The 27,649-nt window shown below is 49.2% G+C and overlaps 1 protein-coding gene across 3 annotated transcripts in view; it reads left to right on the forward strand.

Annotated features, from left to right (window-relative positions):
- The window catches only part of Iqca1 (IQ motif containing with AAA domain 1), a 116,533-nt gene that overhangs the window by 86,408 nt on the left and 2,476 nt on the right, over nt 1-27,649 (forward strand). For 2 of the 3 annotated variants that reach the window (XM_055616661.1, XM_055616662.1), the window contains exons 15-18: nt 1,915-2,114; nt 13,658-13,744; nt 19,083-19,260; nt 23,337-23,575. In XM_055616661.1, the coding sequence (XP_055472636.1) occupies nt 1,915-2,114; nt 13,658-13,744; nt 19,083-19,260; nt 23,337-23,575 (704 nt within the window). The remainder of the gene's footprint in view (nt 1-1,914; nt 2,115-13,657; nt 13,745-19,082; nt 19,261-23,336; nt 23,576-27,649) is intronic. The other variant, XM_055616663.1, reaches the window with a different exon arrangement.

Genomic DNA, 27,649 nt, shown 5'->3' on the forward strand with positions numbered 1-27,649 from the left:
GGTTACCTCCAGATGGTATTCAAGTTAGGGAGGGCAGAAATGGAGTCAGGACCGAGAACACAAGCCCTCTGTTACTCTGCAGTCCTCCAGACATTAGACAGATGCTACAGCCAAAGCTACTAGAAGTGTCCCGAATCTCTAGGCCACTCCATTTGAGTGAAACCTCCTGGATTCCTGGGTTAGCTGGGTCCCAAGCACAGGGACCTTCCCTGGACCACCCTCTTCACCTCTGAGTGGTTTGGGTGATCCCTGCCTAGAAAAGTGACATCTGACATTCACATCTGGCACACTTTCCCAGACCTCTGTCCCTTGTCCAGATCCCACTCACCATGCTGTCCTTTCCTTCTGCCACCCCTTCCCAGACCTCTCCCACCCCTGGCCCTGGCAAGCACTCTTGGCAAGCTACAGTTCCCATTCAACTTTCAGACACCCAACTACTGTCCCCAGTCTCCCCCACCGGCCCCATCACTGCCTGCCTCCTGACACCTCACTGTTCCTTTAAGACCAAGCTGATTGGCCACTGTGCCTGCAGCACTGAGATCCTTCTCAAACACTGCTCCTGGGATCACCTTCTCCCAAGTCCCACATAGATGTCCCCTTCTCTCAGGGTCCAGCTGAGGCCCCTAGCTGAATTTTAGCTTCCCCAACATCTATGGCTCTTGAGTTTAAGCACTTTTGCCTCCCCATGGGAGCTCTGAGGCTCGGCCACATCCTGATTTTCCATTGCAGGTTCACCTTCTCAGGGCTCAGTTCCTTCTCAAGACTTTTCCACATTTAAAACTCAGCCATAAGAGCATGCAGGGCTTGCCAGGGCCACCCCCAAAGCATCCTTCCATAGCCAAGTATGAAAAAGGAAGAAAGGCCTCTTTCTCCAGCCACCAAAAAAGTACCTCCTTCATTGTGCCATGTTGCCGTAGCCCCCAATGACCACAGACAATGCACACTTGTATGTGCCACTGGAAAGAATATGGAGAATGGTGAACAACTGTAAAACATGTTTCTGGCTGCCACTCAATTCCCTGTATCTTTTCAATTCTTAATTCTACCTGAAAGGAAAGCATAAATTCTATTGAGCCAGGCGTGATGGCACGTGGTCGTGATCCTAACATTAGAAAGGCAGAGGAAAAGGATCAGGCCATCCTGGGATGAGACTCTGCCTCAGATTTTATTATTAATATTATTATCATTATAGTCACATATTAATAGCCAAGACATAGGCACCCAGGGTCACCAAAACCAGAGCCCCTTGAGGACAGCTGCTGTCCTCACCACACTGACAGGCACTGAATTCTGTGCATCTTGTACCTGCTGAGTACCCACTCTGTTCTGCCACCCCAGCCCTGGCCCCGTATTAGAGAACACCTGGCCTGAGGTACAGACTGTGTGGGCGAGGACATAGGAACAATGATAATCCAAGCTGCTTTATTGCCAAGTGCCAGGCGACCCTCTCTCCTGACAGTCTGGGGCCAGCTCCGGAGGAAGACCTTCAGCTTTGCTCCCAGGCCCTTGGCCTTTCCCTCTGTCTCATACACTTCAATACAGAGTAGAAAAGAAGGTTCCAGGAATATGAACACGTTTTAGCCGACTTCATTGTCTGTCTCTCTGCATTCCGTTCCCAAGCTGTCAGAGGATTTAGTGAGGCTGTTGACAGATAGAGAAACCCCACAACCACCACCACCCAAAAGGAAAAAAAAAAAAAAAAAAAAAAGCAGGACCAGGGGAGAAAAGCTGCCCTGGAGGAACCCAGAGGCCCCAGAGCCTCTTCCGGCAGAAGGTGAGCCTTGAGCTTGACCTGTGTTCATCATGGCCACAGAGACCCCTTCCCACAGTGCAGCCTCAGCCCGAGGCACCCTAGCACAGGGGCCTCTGCTTCTCTTGGCAGCACCCAAGAGCACTGGCCTCTGTCTTCTCCAGGGTCTGCAGAAGTGCACGAGAAAGCTCCCTTGGTGAAGTCTCTGCTGTTGGCTGGTCCCCCAGGGGTAGGGAAGAAAATGCTGGTCCACGCCATCTGCACAGAAACAGGCGCTAACCTCTTCAACCTGTCTGCCTCAAACATCGCCGGAAAGTACCCTGGCAAGAACGGCCTGCAGATGATGCTGCACTTGGTCTTCAAGGTACGCGCTGGGGCTCTCCCTCTCCCTCTCCCTGCGGCCCCTCTCCCAGACCCTCAGACACACTCGGCTTGGACCCCCTTTGCATCCTCCCGGAAGTGAACTCATTTTCACATCTGGCTGAACATCCCACAGCTAGAAACAGCTTCTGTGGAGCATAAACACCCTACTGTGCTGCCCAGACCTGACTCCTGTGGCCTCAGGGCTCCTTGCTGAGATGCCTGTCTGTCTCCTGGAAAATCAAACCCACGTTTTACTTCCTCAGCTCGTCTCACTGTCCTAATCAGCTTGCATTGTTTCTCATGTGGTATAAATTATGACACCCCATCACTCTCTGAGCGCAGCCTCTTCCAGCTGGGCTGAAGGAGGAACCGACAGGGAGCTAAGCCAGCACAGGAAGGTAACAGACAAGGATGACACAGGGTCAGGCAGCATCTCAGAGGAACAAATGCACTGCCAGCTCTGTGACCTTAGTTAAGTTCCTAACAGCCCCTCTGGGTCCCATCACCAGAAGACCGGATCCTAAAGAACTCAGATACGAATCTTTTGTATGTGATAGGAAGATTTTACAAGACGTAATTTCGATCTGGCCGAGTAGCGTGAGGTTATCCCCCCACTGGTCAGCCCACATGCAGTTGTTACAGTGTCAGCTTTGACTATAGAAACAACTGTGGCCGCACACACTCTCCAGGCTGGGCACCAGCCAAGCCTGTCTTCTCAGAGCTGGAAAGTATGGGGATAGAGGGGTCACTGAAACAGGAGCGAAGTGGGTCACCTAGGGGTGCTGACCAGTGAGTCTCAGGTGAGTGAAGACAGCAGGAGGTTTTGATCCCTCAGCCACCTCTCACATTGCACCCTAGAGACTGTTGCTCTCCCCTTCTTTCACGACTGTCACAAGGAACCCTACGGCACAACGCTGTTAACAGGCGCCTATCCGGTGTGCTCTGCTCGTATGACTCCTCTCACAAAAAATATCTCCTCAGGACCTTGTCTACTTTGTGTAGCTGGATGAGTGAGTGAGTGTGTTTTTGTTTACATGTGTGGGACGAACTTATGTAAGTAGGGGTAAGCATGTAGGTGTGTGAGTGCATGTGAAAGCCAGAGGTCAGCCTTGGGTGTCATTCTTCAGATACCGTCCACACTGCTTTAAGAGGCAGTGGGAGCACTGGTCCGCACTCACCAAGTAGGCCAGGCTGGCTGGCCAGCAAGCACCAGAGAGCTGCCCATCTCCAGCTCCCCAGCCTTAGCATTAGCAGCCCACACCAATGCCCAGCTCTTTTCAGTGGGAACACCCAGGGATCAAACTCGGGTCTCCATGCTTACTCAGCAAGCACTTCACCAGCTGAGCCATCTCGCCAGCCCCTCACTGCTTACCTTCCATAGGATATTGGCCTCTGGGTTTGGTGGAGTTGTTTGTATTTCCTGGTCCTCACCATGCATGAATGGTAAGCGTCAGCACTTCCTGAGCACCTGTCCACCCCCAGACAGTCTTGTGCACACTGCTTGGGCATTCGTGCTGGTTAGTTTGAACTGTCAAATTGATACAACATAGAATCACCTGGGAAGGGAGTCTCAAAGAGGAACTATCTAGATCAGGTTGGTCTATGGGGATTGTATGGCTTGTTAATCGACGTAGAAAGTTATAGTCCACTGTGGGCAACACCATTCATGAGGCAGGAGTCCTGAACTCTAGTAAAGAGATGAAGCTGAACATGAGCAAGCGAGAAAGCAGCATGCACTCACTCCCCTCTGCTCTCGACTTTCCTGCTACGATGGACTGCAGCCTAGAAGCCTACACCAAATTTTTCCTGCCCTATGTTGCCCCCACCCCAGCTGAAGTCCAAACCCAGAGCTTCCACTTGCTAAGTAAGCATTTGACCACTGAGCTAAACTCCACCCCCACCTTGCAGTGGTGGTGCGCCCCTTTAATCCCAGCACTTGGGAGGCAGAGGCAGGCAAATCTCTGTGAGCTTAAGGAAAGACTGGTGAGTGAGTCCATGACAGCCAAGGCTACACAGAGAAACCCTGTCTCAAAAGAAACCAAAACAACAACAATAAAACCCAACACCCTCTTGCTTCTAGCCCTGATATTTTCTCAGCAACAAATATGAAATGAAGACCGCATTCACTTCTCACAGCAGCCTGTGCGCAGGGCACAAAGTGCGAGAATAGTGGCTTTGCTGGGTCTTCGTGCCCTGTGACACCACAAAGTCCAGCTGGAGCCTCCAGGTTTCACCTAAGCTATGAATACACACATGCCCAGGTCACTTCACTCAAAACGTGGCTCCTGGTGTGGCTCTCGGAGAGCGAGAGCCCTTGTCTTGATAACAGATAAGCAATCGGTACACTTACTAGAATTATCACAGCCTGCCATTGTGTGGACAGGAAATGCTAGATGTCATGATATTAAAATGTAGAACAACACATCATCCACCTAGGGCGCCTGACACACACCTCATTAAGTTTCACCTTTGTTGTGTATGTAGCTGATTAATGAAAGACCCAGAAGTCTCAGGAGTGAGAGTCATTCAATTAAAAACTGCTCCAAGAGGCCACTGTGCTTCGGCATGACTGACAGAGCAGCTATCTGCATTTAATTAACCAGAGGAAGGCAGGATTAGGAGCCCCCTTTAGAGTGGAGAGCAGGAAGCCCGAAGGCGTGGCTCTCTAGCACCCAGAAAGCCAGAGGGTATAGGAGTCAGGTCACGGGCTCAAGGGCAGCAAGGCTGGCTCTGCGGGATTTGCTCAAGGTGAATATCAGCAAAACAGCAAGATCTTATTACCCAGCATGCCTCGTGTGACTAATCCCTATGCCTTAATTACCCTTTGGAGAGAAGCTGCAACCGCTATGCTCTCTTGGCCAGCTGGGGGCGCTCAGTCTCCCACACCACCCTGAAAACTGGGTGGACAACAAACCTCTGATTTGCTTCACAACCATAGCTTCAAGTCCATTTTGTCACCATTGCTCCTGAAGGATTCTTGGGTTTTACACATGATAGTAGGGTGAAGGGTTTCTTTAAGATGTTTGCGGTATAAATGGGAGCAACTGTTATTTCAGATTCTCTGTCCAATTGGGGTAAGATGGAGAAAAAGATATTACCTTTAGGAAATATTAGAAATTACTCATCTGATCAATTAAACTTTCCTTGTACCTCCAGCTCCTGGTGTAGACAGGGAGAACTGAAACACCAGGAGATGGGGGTGGAAGGGGGTGAGAAACAGGGAGAACATTTATCTTCAAAGAACCAAGGAAAACCTGAGGGGACAGAGCTAGGAGAGAGGCATGGGGGAGTCCTAAGCAGGACCCAACTCTGCAGGTGCCTTGATCTCAGACTGGGAGCCCCAAGAATTTCTAACAGTACATTTCTGTTTCAAGTAGGCAGGCGGGCAGGCAGGCAAACAGAACAATTGATTGCTTTCATATATGAGGGACACTGAATACGTATGCTTGGGCAGAAGGGCTATGTCCTCAGACTCCGAAGGCACACTCTTTGGACTCTTATGACAGTAAGTCAGAGGCAGGAATCTGAAAGCGACTTTTGGAGATATCTAACCAGAAATGAGGCACACACAAAGGAGTTATAATACTGTTCTCTCTAATTGTGCCCAAATCCAATAAGGTGGAAAGTCATACCCCGAGAACTAGAGCGCTGGATTGTAGACCTAAAGCCAGGCCTGACTCCAAAGCCATGGTGTTGGCTGCATCTGGGCCTCTAGTGGGGCAGAACCCTTGAGCCAAAGCATCAGCTGGGAACATTCCAGCTATGGAGTCCTCTGAACTTGCTCCCACGAGATTCTCATCTTTCTAAGCTCTCCGATTGTTCCTCCCACTTCCCTCTTCTCATAAGAAGATCCTGACTCTTCAAGCTTCTCCTTAGAGACTCAAGGGAAAGCAGAGCTCAAAGAGCAAGTGAAGCAGAACCCACCAGCCTGCACCTGCCCTCAGGGGAGATGTTGGCTCTTTCCTGATGTGGCTCTGTTCTTCCTCCTTCTGCAGTGACCCAGCCAAGGGCTAGCACCGGAGTGAGGTCCTAGGAGAAGGACCTCTGCTGCTCTGCAGATGGCTGCTCTGCAGGGGGGAGGGGGGATTTGTCACATCTAGTGTAGCCACACTAGCCTGCAGCCAGCAAGCAAAGGATGCACAAAGCTCTTGTGCCCAGTTCCTTACCCAGGAGAGGACCTTGCCCAGATGTGCTGGTGTACAAGGCTTATGCCACAGTCCCAAGAGGAGCCGGACAGCTCTGCCCTCCAAGGATGAGTGGGACTCCAGAGAGAGAGAGAGAGAGAGAGAGAGAGCATCAGACTGCCAGCACCTGCGCTGCTGGCAGGGTGTGAGGGAGCACACTATGGACAGTGAGTCCCTGAGCATAGGATTGAGGCTACTGATTATATGAGGGGAGAGGAGCAGACCGGTGGCCAGGCTTGGATAGGATGCTTCCCCACCCTGGAAACACTTAGGGGAAGATGAGGTATTGGGTAGTTAAACCCGCCCTGGAGAGTTAGTATGCCTGAGTACTCAGCCCACATACACCCTGTTCTTCCCAAGTAGCCCCAGCATTGGGGCAGCCTGTGGTGAGCCCTTCAGCCCTTGTGGAGCAGGGCATGGGATGGGAGGACAGGACTCTCAGCACCCAGTCACTGCATGTGTGAGCACAGCACCCCTCCATCTGGGCTCCTTCCCCTTCCATACAGCATCAGCGCCACTGTGTCCCGTTCCTGTTAGCACTGGCCTGCCCCCAACACACTGCCCATCAGAATGAGCAGCCCTTCTCGTGAGTCCCTGCATCCTAGCCCTCTTCCCTCCCTGCCTCAGTTTACCTCCTTTTCATCAGCTAGGCTCCCAGTTTTAGGATACCTCTGTTCTTTTTGTTGGTTATCCTTTTCAGTTTCAAAACTAAGTTAGCCTCTTGCTACAACTTGAAATCGCTTCCTTGATTGTATAAAATGTAACACAAGAAGACAGCAATTAACAGTAAAATGTTAAAATGATGGGGTGCAGAAGGAAATGTTCTCACATCGTATTCTAATAGGCCCCTAGTTAGTAGAGTAGATTTAGAATGTGAACCCCCAATAATACCTAAACCCTTCCACTCCTCTCCAGCATGGCAGCACCTCACACACAGGCCCAGGGCACTGCATATCTGCAGGCAGGGAGGGGTCCCTGCCATGGAAGGTTCCTTCCCTCCTCCCAAAAGCGTTAGTTCTACCAGTATTCATGGAATAACGAGTGAACGAGTGAAGGAAATGAGTGTGAGTGGTCCTTTCCAGCTTGGTAAACTGAGGCAACAGCTTAGCAAGCCTTCGTTGGATTTTGTTGCTGTTTTCCTGAGGTCCTCCAGACCCAGGGAAGCGGGACCTGCGGGAGAGCGTCCTAAAACACCCAGGCCTTTGTCTGTAACGTATGTGATGTAAGCATGTTGTAACACTGTGCCCTGAGGTCTGACGCCTATGATGACCACAGGGCAGTGTGTGCGGGGTCTCAAAAGAACTCAGTGGTAGAAGCCGCCTTGTTTTGAGGAAGCTCCCCCTTAGTCAGTGCTTGACAGGGACATTTGATATTTGATGGGACTGAAGAGCCCTCTGCTGGCCACAGAGTGAATCATCCCGCACGACTTTAGAGCTTCAATTACATTTAATTGGCCATGACCTCAAACTATCTGCATAATTTAAATGAAGCTTCTCCATAACTAAGTGAAAATTAAAAGAGCAAAAGAGATCATTTTTCATTAGCAAATTGTCAAATCTTTTTTTATTTTTTGTTAATTCTCACACACAAAAGCATATGGAATAACAGGCCCATTACTTACTGTTGGTAAACAGAGCCACCAAGGGAGAGAGATAATTACACAGGTAAAGCTTTAGAAGGCTGAGGTACAAGCAGGTAGAGCCTCCAGTAACCGTAAGTGTCCAGTTCTTAAGGCCTGAAAATGGCAGCAATGAGGCCAGCCATTTCAACCGTTCAGGCTTCCTCAACTCATGCCAAAGGAGTCAGCACTGGGCCAGGTCACCCGACTGCTCCATTTGCCGATTGGGGAGCTGGCTAGTGTTTGGTAATCATCATGGTGGCTTTAAAAGATCTTCTTTTGGGGTGGAAACAGCCTGTCCTTGTACCTGGTGGGTCAGCCGACAGTCAACTTCATCAAGGAACTGGTGGGCCCTGAGGCCAGTGTCCTCTTACCCAGATGACCTGGCCCTAAGATGGCTTACTGAGCATCAGTGATTAAGTTTGTGGTGGAAGGAGAGTAGCCACTCTAGCAGGCAACTGGCCAGATTAGCCCTGGGCTAGCATTTTAGGCAAAACATGATCAACCGGCCTGTGTGCAGGTCTGAGGTGACCCCAGTTAAGACAGGGAAGGGCACAGATAGGATATGAAAACAGATAGCTGTCTAGCATTCTGTGCCACTTCAGCTCCTGTCTGCTATCCGCAGGATCTTGTAAAGAACCACACTTTTAAACAGTGTTCACGCAGTGACTGGGGCTACTGTGAAGCCAGTAGCAGCCCTGGCATACTGGACCTGGTTGTTCCCAGACTCAGGTTGCTTGGGAATACAGCCCAAAGTGGGTAATAAGCTCCATCTCAGGCTAAGTACTAGCATGACACTGAATGTCAACAAGTACTGTAGAAGAAAGTTGAAAAGAACTTTGAGAAAGCGACTGGGCGGGGCATGGGCTTTTGAAACCTCAAAGCCCACCCCCAGTGACACTCCCTCCAGTAAGACCACTCCTAATCCTTCTAATCCTTCTCAAATAGTATCATTCCCTGCTGACTAAGCATTCAAATATACGAGCCTATGGGGGCCATTCTTATATACCACAGCAGCTTTCGTTTTTCAAGGTGAGCTGGGTGACCATTATTTAGCATAATCCCCATCCCAGAGGTATTATCTGGAATACAGCAATGCTGGTAGTGAACCACACAGTTCTCTGCTGCCTTTGTCAGTCTCCATTCTATAAACATTCTGGCCTTGTGGCCTAAGCTGTTGTTCGTAACAAAGCTTTGAAAGATGATGAGGACCTGGACAAAGAAAATGCCATACTTTAACAGGTGACAGATTAATGACCCAGCATGTACATGCTTTTAGTTCCCTTGTGGTGGTCCCTACCTCTTCACTGCGGGGATGGGGGATGGGACGGATGGACAGATAGAGCTTCTGGGAGGAAGCTGTGACCTTAAAACCACACAACCCACGTGTGGCTTCCACCAGGCCCTGTCCCTCCAGAAGTTATTCTAAGGGGGACATCAACCGTGTGCTCCCAAAATGCCCATCTTGTAGGCCTAAGAGGTCAGAAGCCATCTGTATGGCTTCAAATAAGGTTAGAGCCATGAACGGCAGCTCCTCATGGTATCGTGATGTTAGAGAAATGCATTTCCTGTTTGGAGGATGGGCAGCCTGCTGCTGGTGGGAGACAAAATCTGGCAAGGCCTTTGTCGTAAGCTGCCAGGCTTTATCTCAAGTCAGGAGAGTGAGGGAGAAGATGACCATCTTGGCAATTTGTCACTTCATTACCTAGCCGTGGCCCATCTCCTTATCTGTCTGCCTACCAGGGAGTCTAACTCCTAGTCTCTCTCTGTGCCACACACTGCCCTACCCTTGTCTCCCTCCAGGGCGGCCTTTTCTGGTTTTCCCACCTGGTCGCACACCACCTCTGGGGTCTTCTTGCTCTAAGTCCCAGATGCACAAAGCTGCCTAGATATATCCTCACCCCACCCCCACCCGATGCACTATTTGCACGCAGTCCTTTGTCTTCTTGACTGTGTCCATGCGCACCCTAGGAACCTGCCACCTGCCTCCTGCCAAGAGCCACCGGTGACATCTAGCTACTTGGCCTCCTGACCAGCATTGCCAATGGCCAGCTGTTCCTGTTCTATCTTGCACCTGCTTCCAAGATGGCCCCCAGCCCCCATCTTCCTTCACCAGTGGCTTCTTGGAGAGTCCTTGGGCTCCATCCAGCCCCTTTCTCCCCTTGCAGACTCTCCACACCATCCTTGGATAATCTCCCTCCTGGACCATTGGTCTTTTCTGATGTCAGTCAAGCTCATGGTGGCCCAAGCTGACCTCATCATTTCCTCCCTCATCTGGTCCCCTTTAGACTCACTATCCCCTAAGTGCCCTTCCCCAGCCAGGACATCTCTTCCTAATGCTGCGACCTCAATATACTGTCCCATGGTGTGGTGACCGCGATCATAAAATTATTTTTGTTGCTGCTTCATAACTGTAATTTTGCTACTGTTATGAATGAAAATGTAAATCTCTGTGTTTTCTAGTGGTCCTGGGAGACCCCTGTGAAAGGTGGTTCAACATCCAAGGGGTCAAGATTCATGGGTTGAAAACCACTGGCGATCCTAAGGAAAGTTGCCGTCCTGTGGGAGAGGAGGCTGCATCACCCTCTGGCTCCTCTTGGCTCCTTCCCTTGTGCGCCTTCCACTGACCAGCACATACACGCACGCTGGAGTAAAATTCTAAGCACAAGTTGCAGCCAGCACTCCGGCTACTGTCTTCCTTTGTCTGCCCCTTCTCATTCCTTCCCAGACAGGAAGGGACAGACAGAGGGAGGTGGTATCAGGGGGACAGCACTCTTCGGTGGCTCTCTCTGTGAGTCTTCGCCATCCCAGTAGAGTCTGGTGCCTAAACATGATGGATCTCAGACTGCAGGACTGGGGTGGGATCGCTGGCCTCAGCCTTCCAGCCGCAGAGTGTTTACAACCTCCCCTGGAGAGACATTTAAGAAGTTGCTTTGACATCTCTGGCCACTGGTTTTATTGAATAAAAGACGATAGATGAGGGACAGGGAAGGAAAGAGAGCATCCCTTTATCCTGTGGCACATGTCCACGGCACGGGTGACAGCTTCGGGGAAGGTGGCCTGGTTTGTGCTGGTCACTCCTCAGATAACTGGCTTGGGGTTTTCAGCCTACACTGGGCAGCCTCACCTTCACTAGCATCCATGAAAAGTCGCACCAGAGTTGGAGACACTGGCAATGAATGGGATTGGGATTTAGAGAGCAGAGTGCTGCATGAGGAGGGCCAGGCCAGACACAAACTGTTTTAATCTGTTACTAGGACAGACTAAAAGGGGTGTGTGTGTGTGTGTGTGTGTGTGTGTGTGTGTGTGTGTGTGTGTCGGTGATGGCATGTGTGTGTGTGGGTGCATGTGTGTGAATGTACTTATCTGTCCATGTGTATGTGGAAGCCAAAGGTCAACACTGATTGTCTTCTTCAATTATTTGCTACCTTTTTTAGTTTAATTTTTATTAATTATAGTTTATTCACTTTGTATCTCAGCTGTAGCCCCCTCCTCCATCCCCTCCCACTCCCACCCTTCCTCCCTCTTTTTCTCCTATGCCCCCCAGTCAAATGATAGGGGAGGTCCTCCTCCCCTTCCATCTGACCCTAGCTTATCAGGTCTCATCAGGACTTGCTTCATTGTCTTCCTCTGTGGAGGTGATCAAAGAGCCAGCCCCTGAGTTCATGTCAGAGACAGTCCCTGTTCCCAGTACTGGGGAACCCTCTTGGACAGTGAGCTGCCATGGGCTACATCTGTGCAGGGATTCTAGGTTATCTCCACGCATGGTCCTTGTTTGGATTATCAGTCTCACAAAATCTCCTGTGCCCAGATTTTTTGGTTCTGTTGCTCTCCTTGTGGAGTATACTCACATATAAGTGGATATTAGACATAGAATATAGGATAATCATACTGAAATCTGTACACCTAAAGAAGCTAATCAAGAAGGAGGACCCTGGGTAAGATGTTCAAGCTTCATTCAGAAAGGAAAATGGGATGGACATCGGAAGAGAGAGAAAACAAGGAGCAAGACAGGAGTCTACCACAGGGGGCCTCTGAAAGACTCTACCCAGCAGGGTATCAAAACAGATGCTGAGACTCATAGCTAAACTTTGGACAGAGTGCAGGGAATCTTATGAAAGAAGGGGGAGATAGAAAGATCTGGAGGGGACAGGAGCTACCTTATTTTTAAAGACAAGTTCTCTCTCTCTGAAGCTGGATCTGGCAGCTGTGGTTGGACTGGTTAGCCAACAAGCCCCAGAGATCGTTCTGTCTGTAGCTCCTAGCACCGGGATATATACACCACCATGCTGTCTTTTCACCTGGTGCTGGGGATCTAAGCTCAGGTCCTCACTCTTGCACAGCAAGCACTTATTGACTGAGCCACCTGCCTAAGCCTCCTCACTGAATTCTTTGATCTCTCTTTTCTTTTTTGGTGATCAAAATCTAGGAAAGAGAAAACATCTATTTGGATTCTGGTACCAAAAATAAACCACGGAAGGCCAGACCAAAATAAAGTACACACAGAGGGAGGTTACCCCAAGTTCAGAAGTCACAGTGGCCTGGGGTAGGGCTTAATGAAAGAAACAGTGTTCATGGAAAGAGAGAGAGAGAGAGAGAGAGCGCTAGGTTTGTGGGATCAGCAGAGAGTGTTTGGGCCTTTATCCTCCACCCACTCTTCTCCAGAGCCAGCACTTGGTTCTCTCTCCTGAGGAAGGGACCCTGGAACTGCCCTTGGTGTAGGCCGGGGAAACCATACGTGTAGCGTGCTTCCTACTCTTCACTGGCCTCCATCCCGCCTCTGCTCTCTTGCAGCTGTGCCGCTCAGAGCCCCACAGACCCTCAGGGGCCCTGTCAATAAACAGTTTAGTGTCCCCAGTGCACTGGGAGGACACAGCAGCACCTGACCAGGTGTGGATCCGGCTCAGCCAACATCCACTTTGTCTCAGAAGGCACCTAGTTTACTTTCTCACATGGCACATAACGCCAAGGACACAGACTCGGCCACCGTGTCCCCAGTGAACTTTCTGTCAGCCACTGAGTAAATGAAATGGCCTCAGCAACGTTTTAAGAAATGTATACATAAGAATTCCTAACACTGCATATATGCTGTGGCTGATATGGCCTTTACCCACCACAATTTCACACAAAGCGCAAATTGTTGCAAAAATACGTGAACTCCACTCCTAGGTGGGTGCTTTGAAGAGATTGTTAGGTGTGTGGCTATTATTCACATGCCTTGGTTAAGTCCAGTCCCAGCTCTGCCATGAATCTCCGCTCACTCTAGAAAGGCTCAGAGCCACCATCCTGCAGAGGCGCCTCAGTCACAAAGCACAGGTGGACAGAGGCAAACAAAGAGCATCATGGGAGCCTGTGATGAAAACTGTTTTCTCGTAGCAAACAAACTTGAATGAACCTGGGAACTGTGAGTAGGCTGTGATTAAAACCCATTCACTTTCAGCTGAAAACTAGTGCTTTCTGACAAACCAGACCACACAGGGGCTCTGGGCACTGATCCAGGAATGTGTCCATTAAGGCAAATCTGTGGGTGTGGAGGCCACCTCACGGCCCCTTACTACCTGGGCTGGTACTAAGATGCAAAGCACATGGGTGATACTGTGATGGGGCAGGTGGACAGATGACCTCAAGAAGCTGCCTTCCTCGAGGGGTGCCAGAGATGCCCCAGTCATGCTTGGGGTAAGAGAGCCAGTGTCCCTCAGGAAGAGACCCCTTCACCTCTAGACGGGCTCTTGTCCTCTGCAGGTGGCTCGCGAACTTCAACCTTCCGTGGTGTGGATCCAAGACACAGAGAAAACCTTCTACAAAAAAGTCCCGCAGGCTGAGAAGCGGGTGAGTCTTCCATTCTCTCAGTTTCCCTTCCTCCACGGGGGCCCCTCACAAGGGGCCGTCTCTACCTTTCAAGAAAAAGTCTTAGCTTTTCAAGGCAGTAAAGGAGACAGGCTTTGAGCCTTCCACAGTAGGCCCTCTCTGCCCTAAGTGCTTGTCAGTATTTGAAAGAAGCCAGTGCCTTGGTTTTTATGAGGCATAATTTGGAAAAAAAAAATGGGAAAGAAGGAAGGAAGGAGGTTTTTCAGCCCAAGCATGATTCAGAGGAAAGAAACAACTTGCAGAACTCTGCTCAGTTACAGCCAGAGGCACACATGGAGTTATTATTACTATTTCCTATTGTTCCTAATAATAAATAGCAAAGGGCCCAAAATTCACGAACAAAGGCCATCAGCAGCAAAGCTAAGTGCCCTGCATTCAGAGCCTCTGGGGAGCTAAGTCTCAATTGCTTCCTTCCTTCTTTTCTCTCCTTTCAATGGCTCCCCTCCCCCACACTTCCCCCCACAAATCTCCAGCAAATTTCCCACAAGTTTAAAAAAAAAAAAGTACAGTTACCACCAGCTTGTTATTCCACACCAATTTGTACCAAAGCAAATAGTGGTTAGCTGTGAATTTCTGATTAAATCGGTGAGGATTTTAATCACTTATGTATTATACATCATTTTCAGCAGGTAGAGGTGATTTGGGTAAAGCCCCAAAGCTCAATCTTTGCTTCTCCAAATGAGCCCTGATTGCCCTGTCATTTCAAAACCTCTTAGGAAGACTCATTTGTTATTCTTCATCTGGGAAGCCGGGGCTTAGCGCCCTCTGCTGACCATGTTGAGACACTGAGGAAGAAAAGTCCCAGTCTGCCTGATGACAGATTTACCTAGGAGGGCGTCCTATGTCTTAAGAGCAATGCAGGGCTGTGATTACTCCGGGGTCATATATATGATGTCATCATAGTGTGTACTGATAACATACATGACTATTTGCTCTCCCACAGGACTTTAGCGTGGGTGATGTGAAACTCAGGCAGAATGGGCTGGTTCTGCCATTCACCTTAGCAGGCTGTGTCTTTCATCAAGTAACCTGACCTCTCTTAGTCTTTACTTATTTAATCATCAGCCAGAAGAACGCCTGAGTTCAGGAAATTTTTCTGGCTTCCTCTCCCAAGAGCTCTTAGCTCTATAGCAATCTAAGCCCACAGAGATTCTGAAGAATGTTATCTGCTTATAAATGAGAGATCCAAAGGCCAGTGGGGAGGGCTAGGGTTGCTTTTAGGGGGTGCATGGAGCAAGATGAGATACCTCAATGGGAACCAGTGTGCAAAGCAGGAAGCTGACAGAGATGGGGACATTGTTGGGCAGATGAACCACCTCCTCAGAGCCCACATCCACCCTTCCAGTCTTGTCTTCCTGATGCCACAAACACCATCCATAGCTGGGTCTGCTCTGTAAGATACAGAGGCTTATGGGGGCATAGCCTCACAGTGGACAAATTGAACTTTTGCTCTCTTCACACCGGTTAGAAGATCCTTGACTGTCAGGAAAATTTCGTGCTTTGAAGACCACAAATCACACCCAGACAAGTTCCAGAAGTCACTGTTCTATTGCTGTGACAGAACAACTTGGCCACGGCATCTTATGAAAGAGAGCATTCCGTCTGGTCCACGACAGCTTAGGGAAGCCGTCTTGATCTGGGAGCTGGAGGCAGAGTACTCACTGAGCATGGCATGCGTCTTGATACCTCAAAGCCTACTGAGACAGCGCCTTTGACAAGGCCTCACCTCCTGATCCTTCCCAAACAGTTCTATTGACTGGGAACCAAGCATCCAGATATATGAGTCTATACGAGCTGTTATCATTCAAACCACATAAAGTATCCCATTGAATTTGAGCAAAAATTTCCCTGAGGTGTCTGAACACAAGGCCCAGGGATGATCCACCACCCCAGCAGGGAGTGAGTGCTGGGCCACACATGGGCATGGCAGGTTCCAAAGGACCTTGGGCATAGAAAGTGCAGGCCTGACCCAGGGGAACATGGCCCCATGCTTTTCTGCCACGCTGAGGCTGAAGCAAGGTTAGCTCTACCCAAGTTCCTCAGCCACCAGGTCTTGGGAACCCGCAGCAGTGAACACATGTTCAGAAGGGGAGGATCAGCCAGGGCAACAGTTGCTACAGGGGACAAGAGGACTTGGGGCAGCATTCTCAGCAGCTCCTGGCCCAGTGTCCTTTTTCTCACAGGTCCCAGCCTCTATCCCAAAGACTCCTCTGGTCTCCAAGCTATAAATGCCCAGAGAAGAAAGCATCTTCCAGGAACACGAGAGGACAGGTTCTGGCTGACCACAGTCACAGAACAAAGAGCGAGGCCACTTGGCTCAAAATGGCTACCTGCCAGGCTGGGGATTCCAGGAACATCCCTCGAAATCTCATCCATGGTGACAGATCCTCTAGTACCTCTTACCTCGGATTAAGGCCCCCCCACAGTGAAGCTCATGACGCTTGTCCCATTCTTCACAATGAGGTGACAGATGGAAAAGGCTTGGCCAGCCGTGAGAAAACCTGAATGTGGAGCCTGTGTCGGGATGCCACACCTCTGTGGTGTAAAGGGTTCTGACAGAGAGGGAAGATAAAAGAGGCACAATAAACCCATGAGGGCAACCCCCAGCAACCCTGGGAGGAGGTCCTCTTTCACAAAAGAGAGCAGAGGTTTGAGAGACCAAAACCAGGAAGGGGTAATAGGATGCTCAGAACCAGGCTGACTATGGAGGCCACACCTTCAATCTGGGGGCCACTCACAGGCTGGAAGACCCTTAATGCAAAACTGCCTTTTTCTTCTGCCCCAGATCAAGGCCTCTGGTTCTCTCAGCCTCTCATAGCTCCCCTGGGACTAGATTTGATTCCTCCTGGGACCTGCCTTTGAAGACCTCTTGTCCTAGAAACCAAAAATGAAAAGCCCTGAAATTCCTCCTCCTGTTGCTCACTCCTGTTCCTTCATGTCACCCCAACAACCCCTGCATAGGCCTCAGAATTTTCAGAAAAGTCCAATCCTGGGGGGAGGAGGTCCCCGCCTCTGGTGCTTTGTGGAACCCAGCCCTGCCCTGGTAGGCCCTTGCTGGTGCCTGCCCCATGCTGTTGCCATTACCAGACGGTCAGTCACGTCAGCGACGAAGGTAAAGACTGAACCAGGGCTCCTGCTTCTGCTCCAGCTCCTGCATTTTCTGCATCATTACCCTTTGTTACTTCATCTAGCCCCAGCCTTTCCTGCTGCCACAATAGTTCTCCACCAGGGAATTGCTTGCTTTGTTGGCGCTGGCTGTGATGCTCGTTTTGTGGAGCTAACTGCAGAAAAGCAAATTGAAATTGCCGTGTGGATGCTAGCCACTAATTTGAAATTGCCCACAGTAATACAGTTGTGAGGGACTGGCAGGCCGGGGTGGGGGGGATGTGGAGGTGGCTAATCAGGAGACGTCCCCCAGCATGACTGATGAGCAGGCCTTGTGCTGAATGAACAGCTCTGAAACGGAACGGAACGGCACTGGCCTGAGCACTGGGGAGCCAGGGAACTGGATGAACACCACCCTGCTTTCTCATTCTTCACTCAAGGCAATGCCCCTCCTCGGCGTGAAGGTGTCCCACCTAGGGCCAACATACGTCATCCAAACAGGCTACTTAATTTCAGATCTCCCTGCCATTTTAGGACATGCAAATAGTAACATCCCACTTCAGAAGAGTGGGCACCGTCATCACCATAGCAACTGGACTATTCGGGTGTGTCCCTGTTTTGAGCCTTCCAGAACCCTCAGGTCAATCCTTTCTCCACCAGTCTTTGGGTGGCTCACATGTGCCCCCCTCCTGTCCTACCCACCCCTACAAAGCTTGTTTGCCCTACTCCACTTCTTAAAGGACTAGTCCACCCTCCCATCTCCACTCCATAGAAAATGCGTTTGGAAGGCACTATGGCACAAAAGTAGCACAGGACCCCTCTGAAAACTATAAAAGCACTGAGAGATTCAAAAGACTGAAACAGACAAGACAACATTCAGTTTAGTAGGTATGTGTGGGTTGAAGATTTAATGTTGTCAAGATGGAGCCAGGTTGCTAGCAGTGATAATCCACTGGCCAAAACCAACCTGGGAAAGGGAAAGGTATATTGCATCTTAAAGGTCCATTGAGGGAAGCCAGGACAGGTCTCAAGCAGGACTCGAGACTACTCACTGGCCTGGTCCCCATTACTGTCTCATCCTGATTTCCCAGTAATTCGGATCACCTGCCCAGGTGATCTAGGACCTAGGATTTAGGACAGTCATCTAGGACCTTCCAAGTCAAGCTTAGTCAAGAAGATGCCTCATCAATGTGCTCATGGGCCAATGTGATGGAGGCAGTTTCTCCACTGAGGCTCCCTCTTCCCAGATGGCCCTAGCTTGTGTTGTTAAACTCACCAGCTCAGATGACACTGCCTCAATATCCACCGACAGTGCAGCCACCATAAACATGGCAGCTGACTCATTCACATACGCTTAAAGCTAGCCCTAAAGCTTGTGTGGAAATTCAAGAGACCCAGCCAAAATAATTAAGCCTCCTATTTCTAGGGAGCTAAAAATCTTCCCAAAGAAGACACCAATTGACCATTAAGTTCATGGAAAGATGAAGAATATGATTAGTCACCAGTCCACAGGAGCCATGATGACCAAGGCTGGGTGTGGGCATCTCTGCCTAAGTTCCCTTGCCGTGCAGCCTCTTCATCTAGCTTTACCAGTCAGACTTAACTCCAAAGCAGGCATTGTCCATGGCAACAGGGCCAGCTCTACTTCTTCCTGGCATCCAGATCAGAGCCCATCCACACCCCAGCTTCTCCCTCTTGGTGCAGATGTGGCACTGAAATGTCACAGCCTGGAGCTGCCATCGAACTGCTGACACAGTTGCAGAGGCCTTGGTGACATGAGAGCCAGGACTTTGGGTCCTTGTGGTGCCTTGAGCAGCAAAGGAAAACTTGAGTCCATCTTCTAGACAGCTCAGAACAAAGTGGTTCCTTCTGCAAAGAAATCAACCTTCTGGGGTGGCCCACTGAGAGTCAAGGTCTTGGGTCCTCCGTCGGGTGCTTCCTTCTTTCCTTCCTTTCCGTCCTTCTTGATTCCAAGTCTGAATTCCAGAGGCCAGAGGCAGGAAATTGCCACCAGAAAAACTCAGCCAGGTAGGAGGGGCTTACCAGGGCTCATTCAGGGACACACTTGAGAAGCTTCGAGTGGAACCTTACGGCGGCCTGGCATGCCCGTCAGCACACATGACACTTCATTTTCTCCACTCTTGGTTCTTTTCTCTACGTGACCTAATCTTTCCCCTCTCTTTCCTCCTCCCAGAATGAACCAAAACGCCTAAAAAGACACCTTCCCAGAATGCTAAAGCTCCTGAAGCCAAACGACAGGATCCTGATCGTGGGGACCACACAGCGCCCCTTTGATGCTGAGCTCCAGCCATTCTGCAGAGTGTACCAGAAGATTATCCTGGTTCCCAGGCCCGACTATGCCTCCAGATATGGCAAGTATCGCAAGGCTTTCCAGGAGGCGCCAAGCCTGGCTGCCAGGGTATGCTCGCAGGCGAGGAGAGTAGGTGAGCTTAGAGCAGAAGCTCTCAACCTGGGAGTTGCGACCCCTTTAGTGGTTGCATATCAAACATCCTGTATATCAGATATTCACATTACAATTCAGATGTAGCAAAACTGCAGTTATGGAGTATTAACAAAATAATTTTACGGTTGGGGGTCACCATAACATGAGGAACTGTATTAAAGGATCACAGCAGTAGGAAGGTTGAGAACCACTGGCTTAGAGGAACCTGGGCACTTCAGGGCTAAGGTTGCTAGTCATTCTATCTGCAAATAGTCACTCTCCCCAGCTTCATAAAAAAATCCGTGTTACATACATAGCAAGGAAGAGCTGTTATGCCTCTACCCATCCAGGGCCTGTCTATCATGTAGGACCACAGTGGTCCTCCACAGCCAGCCAGGCCAGACGAACAAAGGCAAAGAGGTTGGTGGGTGTCACAGGTGACATGACAGGAAAGAAGACTAGCGAGCAGTGAGAAAGCTGGGCAGAGAGGAGGGGAAATGAGGAGACCAGGGAGAGAGGGGGAGAAAGGAAGAGGCTGTGCAGACGGGACCAGTGAGGAGGAGAGAAGAGAGAGGGCAGTGCCGAGCAGCAGTCAGGACCCTGCCCCTGCAACAGATTAGAAGATCCCGTTCCTCTCAGGGACCCCGTCCCTCCTCATCCCACTCCCTTTTCCTTTTCTCTCATTGTACGTATTTTACATCACTTTATTGCAAAGAGACGGCATGTTCATTTGAAGGGACTACAGCATTAGGCTTAACTTTGTATTGAGTGGCTTCAGTTGTCTGACAGAATTACAGCCTTTAAAGGGAAGCTACCAAGGGACAATAGGCAATTGGGGTCTATGACAAAAATGCCATGTATCTCCAAGAACTCGGCTCATGCTGAAGATTCTTTACTGAATGTTTTCTGGCTTCATCATCATGGTGGAGACGGCACCCCTTCCTCCTGGGCAGAAGGTGTCTCTCCTGGGCTCAGGGCCTCCCCACCAAGCGCATCCTCCTCACACATCTCTTTCCCGGTGGTGATTCATCTGGAGGCCATTTCTTGCCATCATCATAAATGCCGTCTGTGTTTCCCACAGTGGCCCTGACGCTTCCACTATCAGTGTGGCAGAGCATCTGTCTGAGAGGGAGAAGACTCCTGCCTCCACGGTGACCGTGGTGGTCTCCCCAGCCCTGCAGTCGGGCTGCAGATTCATAGCTGGACCACTGCTCTGCCACTTATCTCCCGGCAGCAAGAACTCCAGGGGGGTGCGAGCACATCTCCCCCACCACTTGTCAAACACCACAGAGCTGAATGGGGTATGGTGGGCACAGAGAGGTCAGCAGGGCAGCTGGGGTCAGGGGCTCGAAGGAAGGCTCACTGGACACAACTCAGTGCCTGCCTCCCTCCTAGTCCCGAAATCGACCTGCTCTGAAACCACCCCTGGGCTGACGAAGGTGCGGTCCTCAGAAGCTCCCTGGAGCACCCTAATGAACGCTCCACTCTAGCTGTTCTTCCCCAGCATCGGCCTGACTGATTACACAATTCCTCACAGGCCCTGCCCAGCCAGGGTGGAGTGGGTGAGCTCAGCCGTGACAGGTTTGTTTGGAATTCACGGCCTCAGAGGGTCAGTGTCTCACCAAACCATGTCACTTAGCTCTTCTGCCATGAAGCTCGAGATTAAATGCACGTTAAGATACTACGTCAAGGCAGGCCCAGCCAGGGTCAGGTGAGTTAGGGGCATCAAAACCCAAATGGCAGAGACCAGATCTTACCCTTTCCCACGGAGGAAGGGGGTGTGGGTTGGGCGACAGAGTGAGGGCCTTCCCTTCCAAAAGAGGAAGCCAAAGTCAGGCTCAGAGTGAGGGAGTGAGGGCCCAGGCAGGCAGGGGAGAGCTTGCCGTACCTGCAGGAGGCCCTGAGCCTGGACCCCAGCTGCACGCCTGTCATCCCAGGTCTGGGGAGGCAGCTTTCCATCTCCTCTTGCCTGTCAGCCAGCTTAGCCAAGTCAGTGAGCTGGGTTTAGCAAGAGACCCTGTCTCATGAAGTGGGAACAACTGAGGAAGACATGGGACACCAACTTGGGCTCCTGCATGAGCATGCGCCCACGTACGTGTGTACACACACACACACACACACACCTGTACACATACACACACTTAAACAGCCCCTTACTCTCATGAACACTCTTGAGTCCTGACAGGTAACCCCACCCACACCAGCCCCGAACCACCTGTGCTTGATCCTCCTCATCTGCACTCCTGGGTCACACCAGCCACCGGCCAGTCCTGGGCCTGCTGTGCAGCTCCTGTCTCCAGTGAGACTTTCTACACCAGCTCCCGGCCCTGCGGAGAGGAGCTCAAGAGTCACCCGCCACAGTCACCACCGGAGTCCATTGGTCTTTTCTATAGATTGAACAGGCGCAGGCAGAAACTATTTGCAAGTGCTACTGTTGTCTAGTTGAGGCTGTTGTCTGCCATTTTTGCTAGGAATTGTATTTCTGACTTCTAACTCAGTGGTGGTTGCATTTAGATGCAATTTCTCCCTGTTTGCCACACACACACACACACACACACACACACACACGCACACACGCACACATACATGCACACACATACACACGCACACACTGTTCGGTAATTCCTGTTTCCTAGTTGGTGTTTACAGGGTTAAAAAACTTGAAGGCAATGTTAATAAATTTGAGTAACAGCAGTAATCCAGGTAAAGAAAAAAACCCTGTCACCCATGGGGTACTTCCAAGTATGTCCCTGAAGGAAGGAGGTACCTTATTCCTTCTCCCACTAGCACGAACTGGGGATCCAACCCCAATAGATCCACCAGGGATATAGTAGAATTTCAGGAAGTTGGCTGTTGTTCTGAGCCGGTAGGAAGTCCTTATGGCCCTCGCTGTCTCCCCACAAGCTCCAAACCCATCATTTCTAAAGCTGCTGTGAACTGGCTCATTCAAGGGCCGTGCTGCCAACGCAGGGGGCCAGTAGGCGTGAGCACTGGGTTAGTTCTCGTCTGGGCTGCAGTACTCCCTGACATGGCCATGGGCCTTCCCTCAACCACTTTACCCCTCACAGAAGTAAGCAGAGCTTTACATATTGGCCAGATTTGGGTGAATGTATTCACGGTCATTGAATAGACTGGCCTGACGTGTCAGTCATCACAGCTCATTAAAATGGTCATTTTAAAAACGCAGTTTCGGTGTTCCTTAAGGAAGTTAACATGTTCTGGGGTCAAACCAGACCTTCCTAACGAAGATACAGTCATAGGAACGCTGCTTACCTAGCCCAGTTTGAAAACAACAGGCCCCAGCAACCCCCTTGAAGCTCCCTGAACAGCTGGGACATAGCTCACTGGACATGGTGTTATTTTGAAGACTTCCATTTGTCTCTAAAGTTAAGTATCTCAAGCATCTTAGGACTCATTTACACAGCATCCCTGTGCTCTGACAGAAAGGTCCCCCAACGCCAACACCCATCTGATTGGCTGCAGCCTGCCAGCATGTTGACAGCTGTCAGGGAAAAAAGCAGAAAACACACTTGCCATACTTGGTCCAGTGTGTGGTGTTACTACTGGAGCCAGGCACCAGCTAATAAAAATTGGACTCTATATTCTTATTCCAGTTACAACAATAATACAAGAAACGACCCTTATAATTAAAAAGAGAAAGACATTCATCTCCCACACGCCCAAGGTGAATTTCCAATCTTGAAAGTTTTTAAATATCTTCACATTTGCCACATTAAAACTGAATGAGTTTCATTTTTCTTTGTGAATTCATGAAGCACCTGAGTTGGGACTACAGACTTAAGGGTCTCCAGTATGCATCACAGGGCAGAAAAGTCCCCAGAGAGGCATCTAGCTGATTCAGCTGTCTGCTCATTTGAATTGCAAACCAGCTGGGGCGGGGGTCTCCGAGATTCTTCTCCAGGAGACCGGCTTTGAATACAGAGCTTGGCCAGACGTTGCTGTAATTTTGTTCTCTGTTTTTTCCCACTACCATGGATGTGACAGTTCTGTGGAAAGAAATCATTATTCGCAATGGAGGTTTGGTCACCAATTCACTGAACATCAGTTGCCTATCTAAAGTCACTGATGGCTTCACACAAGGTCAGATCGTCAATGTGATCAAAGAGGTGCTCACGGACCGCAGAATCCGGCAGCAGGCTCACAAACCGCTCACGGCCATGGAGTTCATCACCATGATGACCAGCATGAACCCAGTGTACAAAGAGGAAGAGGAGAGTTTTAAGGTAACAGAACACCCTGCCAGCCAGCCCCTAGGCAAACACTGGTCACGTGGCCTCCCGCCCCTCCAGTTTTGTGGATTTGAGTCCTGACCCATAGAGTGAAATTCTGAGGTCAGAGCCTTTTGTGCCTCAGGGCATTTGTCTTGTGAATTCTATTTGCACCTTGGAGGTAGTGCTCCAGTCTTCCAGATAGCAGAAAAACCGTGACCTATAATGATATAGCGTAACAGCCGAATGGCAGGATCAAGCAATTGCTTGAAAGCCGCTGATTTCAGAGCTGGGAATGTGGGGTGATGCTCAGTGACACAGCATTTGCCTAGAGTGCACAAGGCCCTGGGTTCAGTCTCCAGCCCTGCCGGCCACAAACAAACCCTGCCTCTCTCTTTTTCTTCACTCTCCACTTCCCTCCCCTCTCTCTTCCTCTCCCACTCTCTCATCCTTTATTTTGCTTTCACTTCACATTTTGTATTATGGAACAAGTTTGGGATAGGGAAAACTATGCCTGAACTATCTATCTTTCAAGCTGAAGCTATCTGGCCCCTGTCCTCACGGTGCCCTTCCTTTCTTAGTCTCCTGTATGCCTACAATAAGAAACACGAGACAGCTTGTCTGTTTTCAGTTTGCCAGTGTTTGGGAACATTCTAATGTTGTTGATGGGAGGTTTCAGATCCAGGGGACATCTAGAGATCTCTCATCCATCTGGCCCATGTCCTTCTTTTCTAGGAGGAATGAAAGGCCATGCTTTCTCTCATCCATGTAGCTGGCCCAGTCAGGAATGCTGGGGCTGACAGACATTCCTCAAAGGCTTTTTTCTTTCCTTTAGCTCAGTGGCTCTTAACCTTCCTGATGTTGTGACCCTTTAATACAATTCCTCAGGTTGTGGTGACCCCCAATCATAAAATTATTTTGTAGCTACTTTTGCTACCATTGTGAATTATAATATAAATATCTGTGTTTTCCCATGGTTTGCTCTCTATGTGGCCCTGGCTGTCCTGGAACTCACTCTGTAGACCAGGCTGACCTCAAACTCAGAGATCCACCTGCCTCTGCCTCTCAGTGCTGGGACTAAAGGGGTGCACCACCACCGCCTGGTGGGATTTTTATTCTAGCCTGTTAGCTGTTTAACATTCTGGTGCCTTAACTGTTCATATCAGTTTAAATATTCATTATCTCCCAGTAATATAATCTTTTCTAAAATTTGTCCTTTTCATTTTTTTATTCCTTCTTAAACACCAATTTTCCTCCTTATTTTGAGGAATGTGGTTTAGCATGTCAAAACCTAAACCTGTTTTGTTTTGTTTAGTTTTTGTTTTTTTTTTTAACTTTGCAAATTGATCTCTATTTGTTTCTGTGTGACAGGTGTCTGAGGACTGACTTGGACTCTGGGCATAAATGTACATGCCTCTTGCTACCTTTCTTGGTAGATTTAGTCATTCTACTCAGCTCTAAAGAAAATGAACCATTTCCTACCATTAGCCTCCTCCCCAGGCCTTGGGTAGCACAGGCACAGTACCTACCCCCAAATAGATGTTCAATAGATTTGTTAGTGACACGTTTTTAAACAGATGGGCATGACACCATCGTGCTCCTGGGTATTGTGAGGACTCTTGCTGACATGGTGCACAACTGGGCCATAAATTTTCCCTAACTGTGCTCCTGAGAATGTATCTACTGAGCTCATGGCTCCTCATGAACATTCTGTCCCCTTCCTTGGATGTGGTGGGGAAAAAAAACATGTAATGTTATAGATGATAGAATCATTTAGACCTCACAGCCTTCTGTTTTATGGGTAAAGAGACTGAGCTATAAAGAGGTGTGGTGGATAAATAAGAGTCCCTCAAAGAGACCTTGATACACAGAGCTCCCCAGGCAGAGGAAGAGCAAGTTTGCTGTTGGCTGGCCCTAAGATCCTCAGACTGGCCTGAACTATTCTCCTGAGTCCAACAGAACCCTGAAAGTAGATGAGGCTGTCAGAAGAGGGAATTAGAAGGGGGCAATTGAAGGGGTACTCATTGGTATGTCAAGAATCCTAAGGTCACCAGCGTATGGATGGGCACGGAACACCGACCAGAAGAGCAGAGGTCTATGGAAGCCTCTCCTCCGGGGCCTCCAGGAGACACACAGCCTTGCTGCTGCCTTAACCTAGGCCAGTAAGACCACTCCAGAACTGGAAGGTGCTAAACATGCTGCTCTGAGTACTTGTTTGAGCAATTTGTCAAAAGAGCAGTAAAGACAGAAAAGCAATACAAGAAAAGAGTAGCTCTACAGGGCACTCAGCCAAGAGCAGCAGAGCTGTGATCTGTGGCTTACTCCAAAGTGAAGTTCATTAGCTGGACCCTGTGCCACAGAATCCCGAAGTCTATAAATCAAGAACTCAGTACTAGAAGTCCCTGACCACCTCACTTATAAAAATAGAGCCAAGGCTAAGAGCAGGAGGAGGGTCTTTAGGTAACTCTCAGATAGGCACTAGCCTCTAAAACAATGCACTTGGCCTAGTCTTGGGAACATAAGATACACATGTGCAGGAAACTTTGGCTCAGGCAAAGGCAAAATGGGCTCTGCAAAGAGTTGGGATGCTTTCAGGCCACACCAGGAAGTTTGTTCAAGACATTCTACATGGTATCAGAGACCTTACTGTCATATGGTCTGTGAAGGACCCACTGCTCCAGGGCACCAGAATCCCAGCTTGAAATGCTAACATGTTTCAAAGAGTCACATGATCATTAAAACCCCTGAAATCACATCAAAGGCAAAAAGGAAAAACATTCTATGTGCAAGTGCATCCAAGGTCAAGGAACATCCAGTTCCTATAAGAAACATGAATATTACTCAGCAATAAAAAACAAGGAAATCATGAAATTTGCAGGTAAATGGTGGGATCCGGAAAAGATCATCCTGAGTGAGCTATCCCAGAAGCAGAAAGATGCACATGGTATATACTCACTCATATAGACATATAATATAGGATAAACCTACTAAAATCTGTACACCTAAAGAAACTAATCAAGAGGGAGGACTCTTGCTAAAATGCTCAATTCCTATCCAGAAAGGCAAAGAGGATGGACATCAGAAGAAGGAGAAAAGAGGGAACAAGTCAGGAGCCTGACACAAAGGACCTCTGAAAAGCTCTGCCCTGCAGACTATCAATGTAGATGCTGAGACTTATGGGTAACCTTTGGGCAGAGTGCAGGGAATCTTAGGAAAGAAGTGAGAAACAGTAAGATCTGGAGAGGACAGGAACTCCACAAGGAGAGCAATAGAACCAAAAAATCTGAGCACAGGGGTCTTTCCTGAGACTGCTATTCCAACCAAGGACTATGCATGGAGATAACCTAAGACTCCTGCACAGATGTAGCCCATGGCAGTTCAGTATCCAAGTGGGTTCCATTGTAATAGGAACAGGGACTGTCTCTGACATGAACTGATTGGCCTGCTCTTTAATTACCTCTCCCTGAGGGGGAAGCAACGTTACCAGGCCACAGAAGAAGATGATGCAGCCACTCCTGATGAGACCTAATTCACTAGGATCAGAAGGAAGGGAAAGAAGTCCTCCCCTATCAGTGGACGTGGGGAGGGGCATGCATGCAGAGGGTGGAGGACAGGAAGGATTGGGATTGGAGGAGGGAGAGAACCACAGGGGTGATACAAAGTGAATAAAGTGTAATTAATAAAGAAAAAAAAAACGTGACTCTCGATGAAGACAAGTTCATAATAAAGGTATTATGACACACAAAGAAAAACACAGGGTCACCCAGAACATACCAGTAACAGAACTGGAGCCACTAAGAACTTACAGAAAATTCTGAAGGACACTACATATTGAATATAATTAAACTACAAAAGGCCAGAATCATCACAGAGGGAAGAACACATACACTTGAGAAAAAGAACCAAATAGAACGTCTGATATTGAAAAGAAAATAAACATTAAAGTAAAAATTCAGTGAATATGCTATTTGTTGGTTAGATATAACTACCTAATTGTGTGGGTGGGAAGAAGAAGAAGAAGAAGAAGAAGAAGAAGAAGAAGAAGAAGAAGAAGAAGAAGAAGAAGAAGAAGAAGAAGAAGAAGAAGAA

Source organism: Psammomys obesus, unplaced genomic scaffold (assembly GCF_907164565.1).
Source record: "Psammomys obesus unplaced genomic scaffold, mPsaObe1.curated_primary_1811, whole genome shotgun sequence".
Lineage (NCBI taxonomy): Eukaryota > Metazoa > Chordata > Mammalia > Rodentia > Muridae > Psammomys > Psammomys obesus.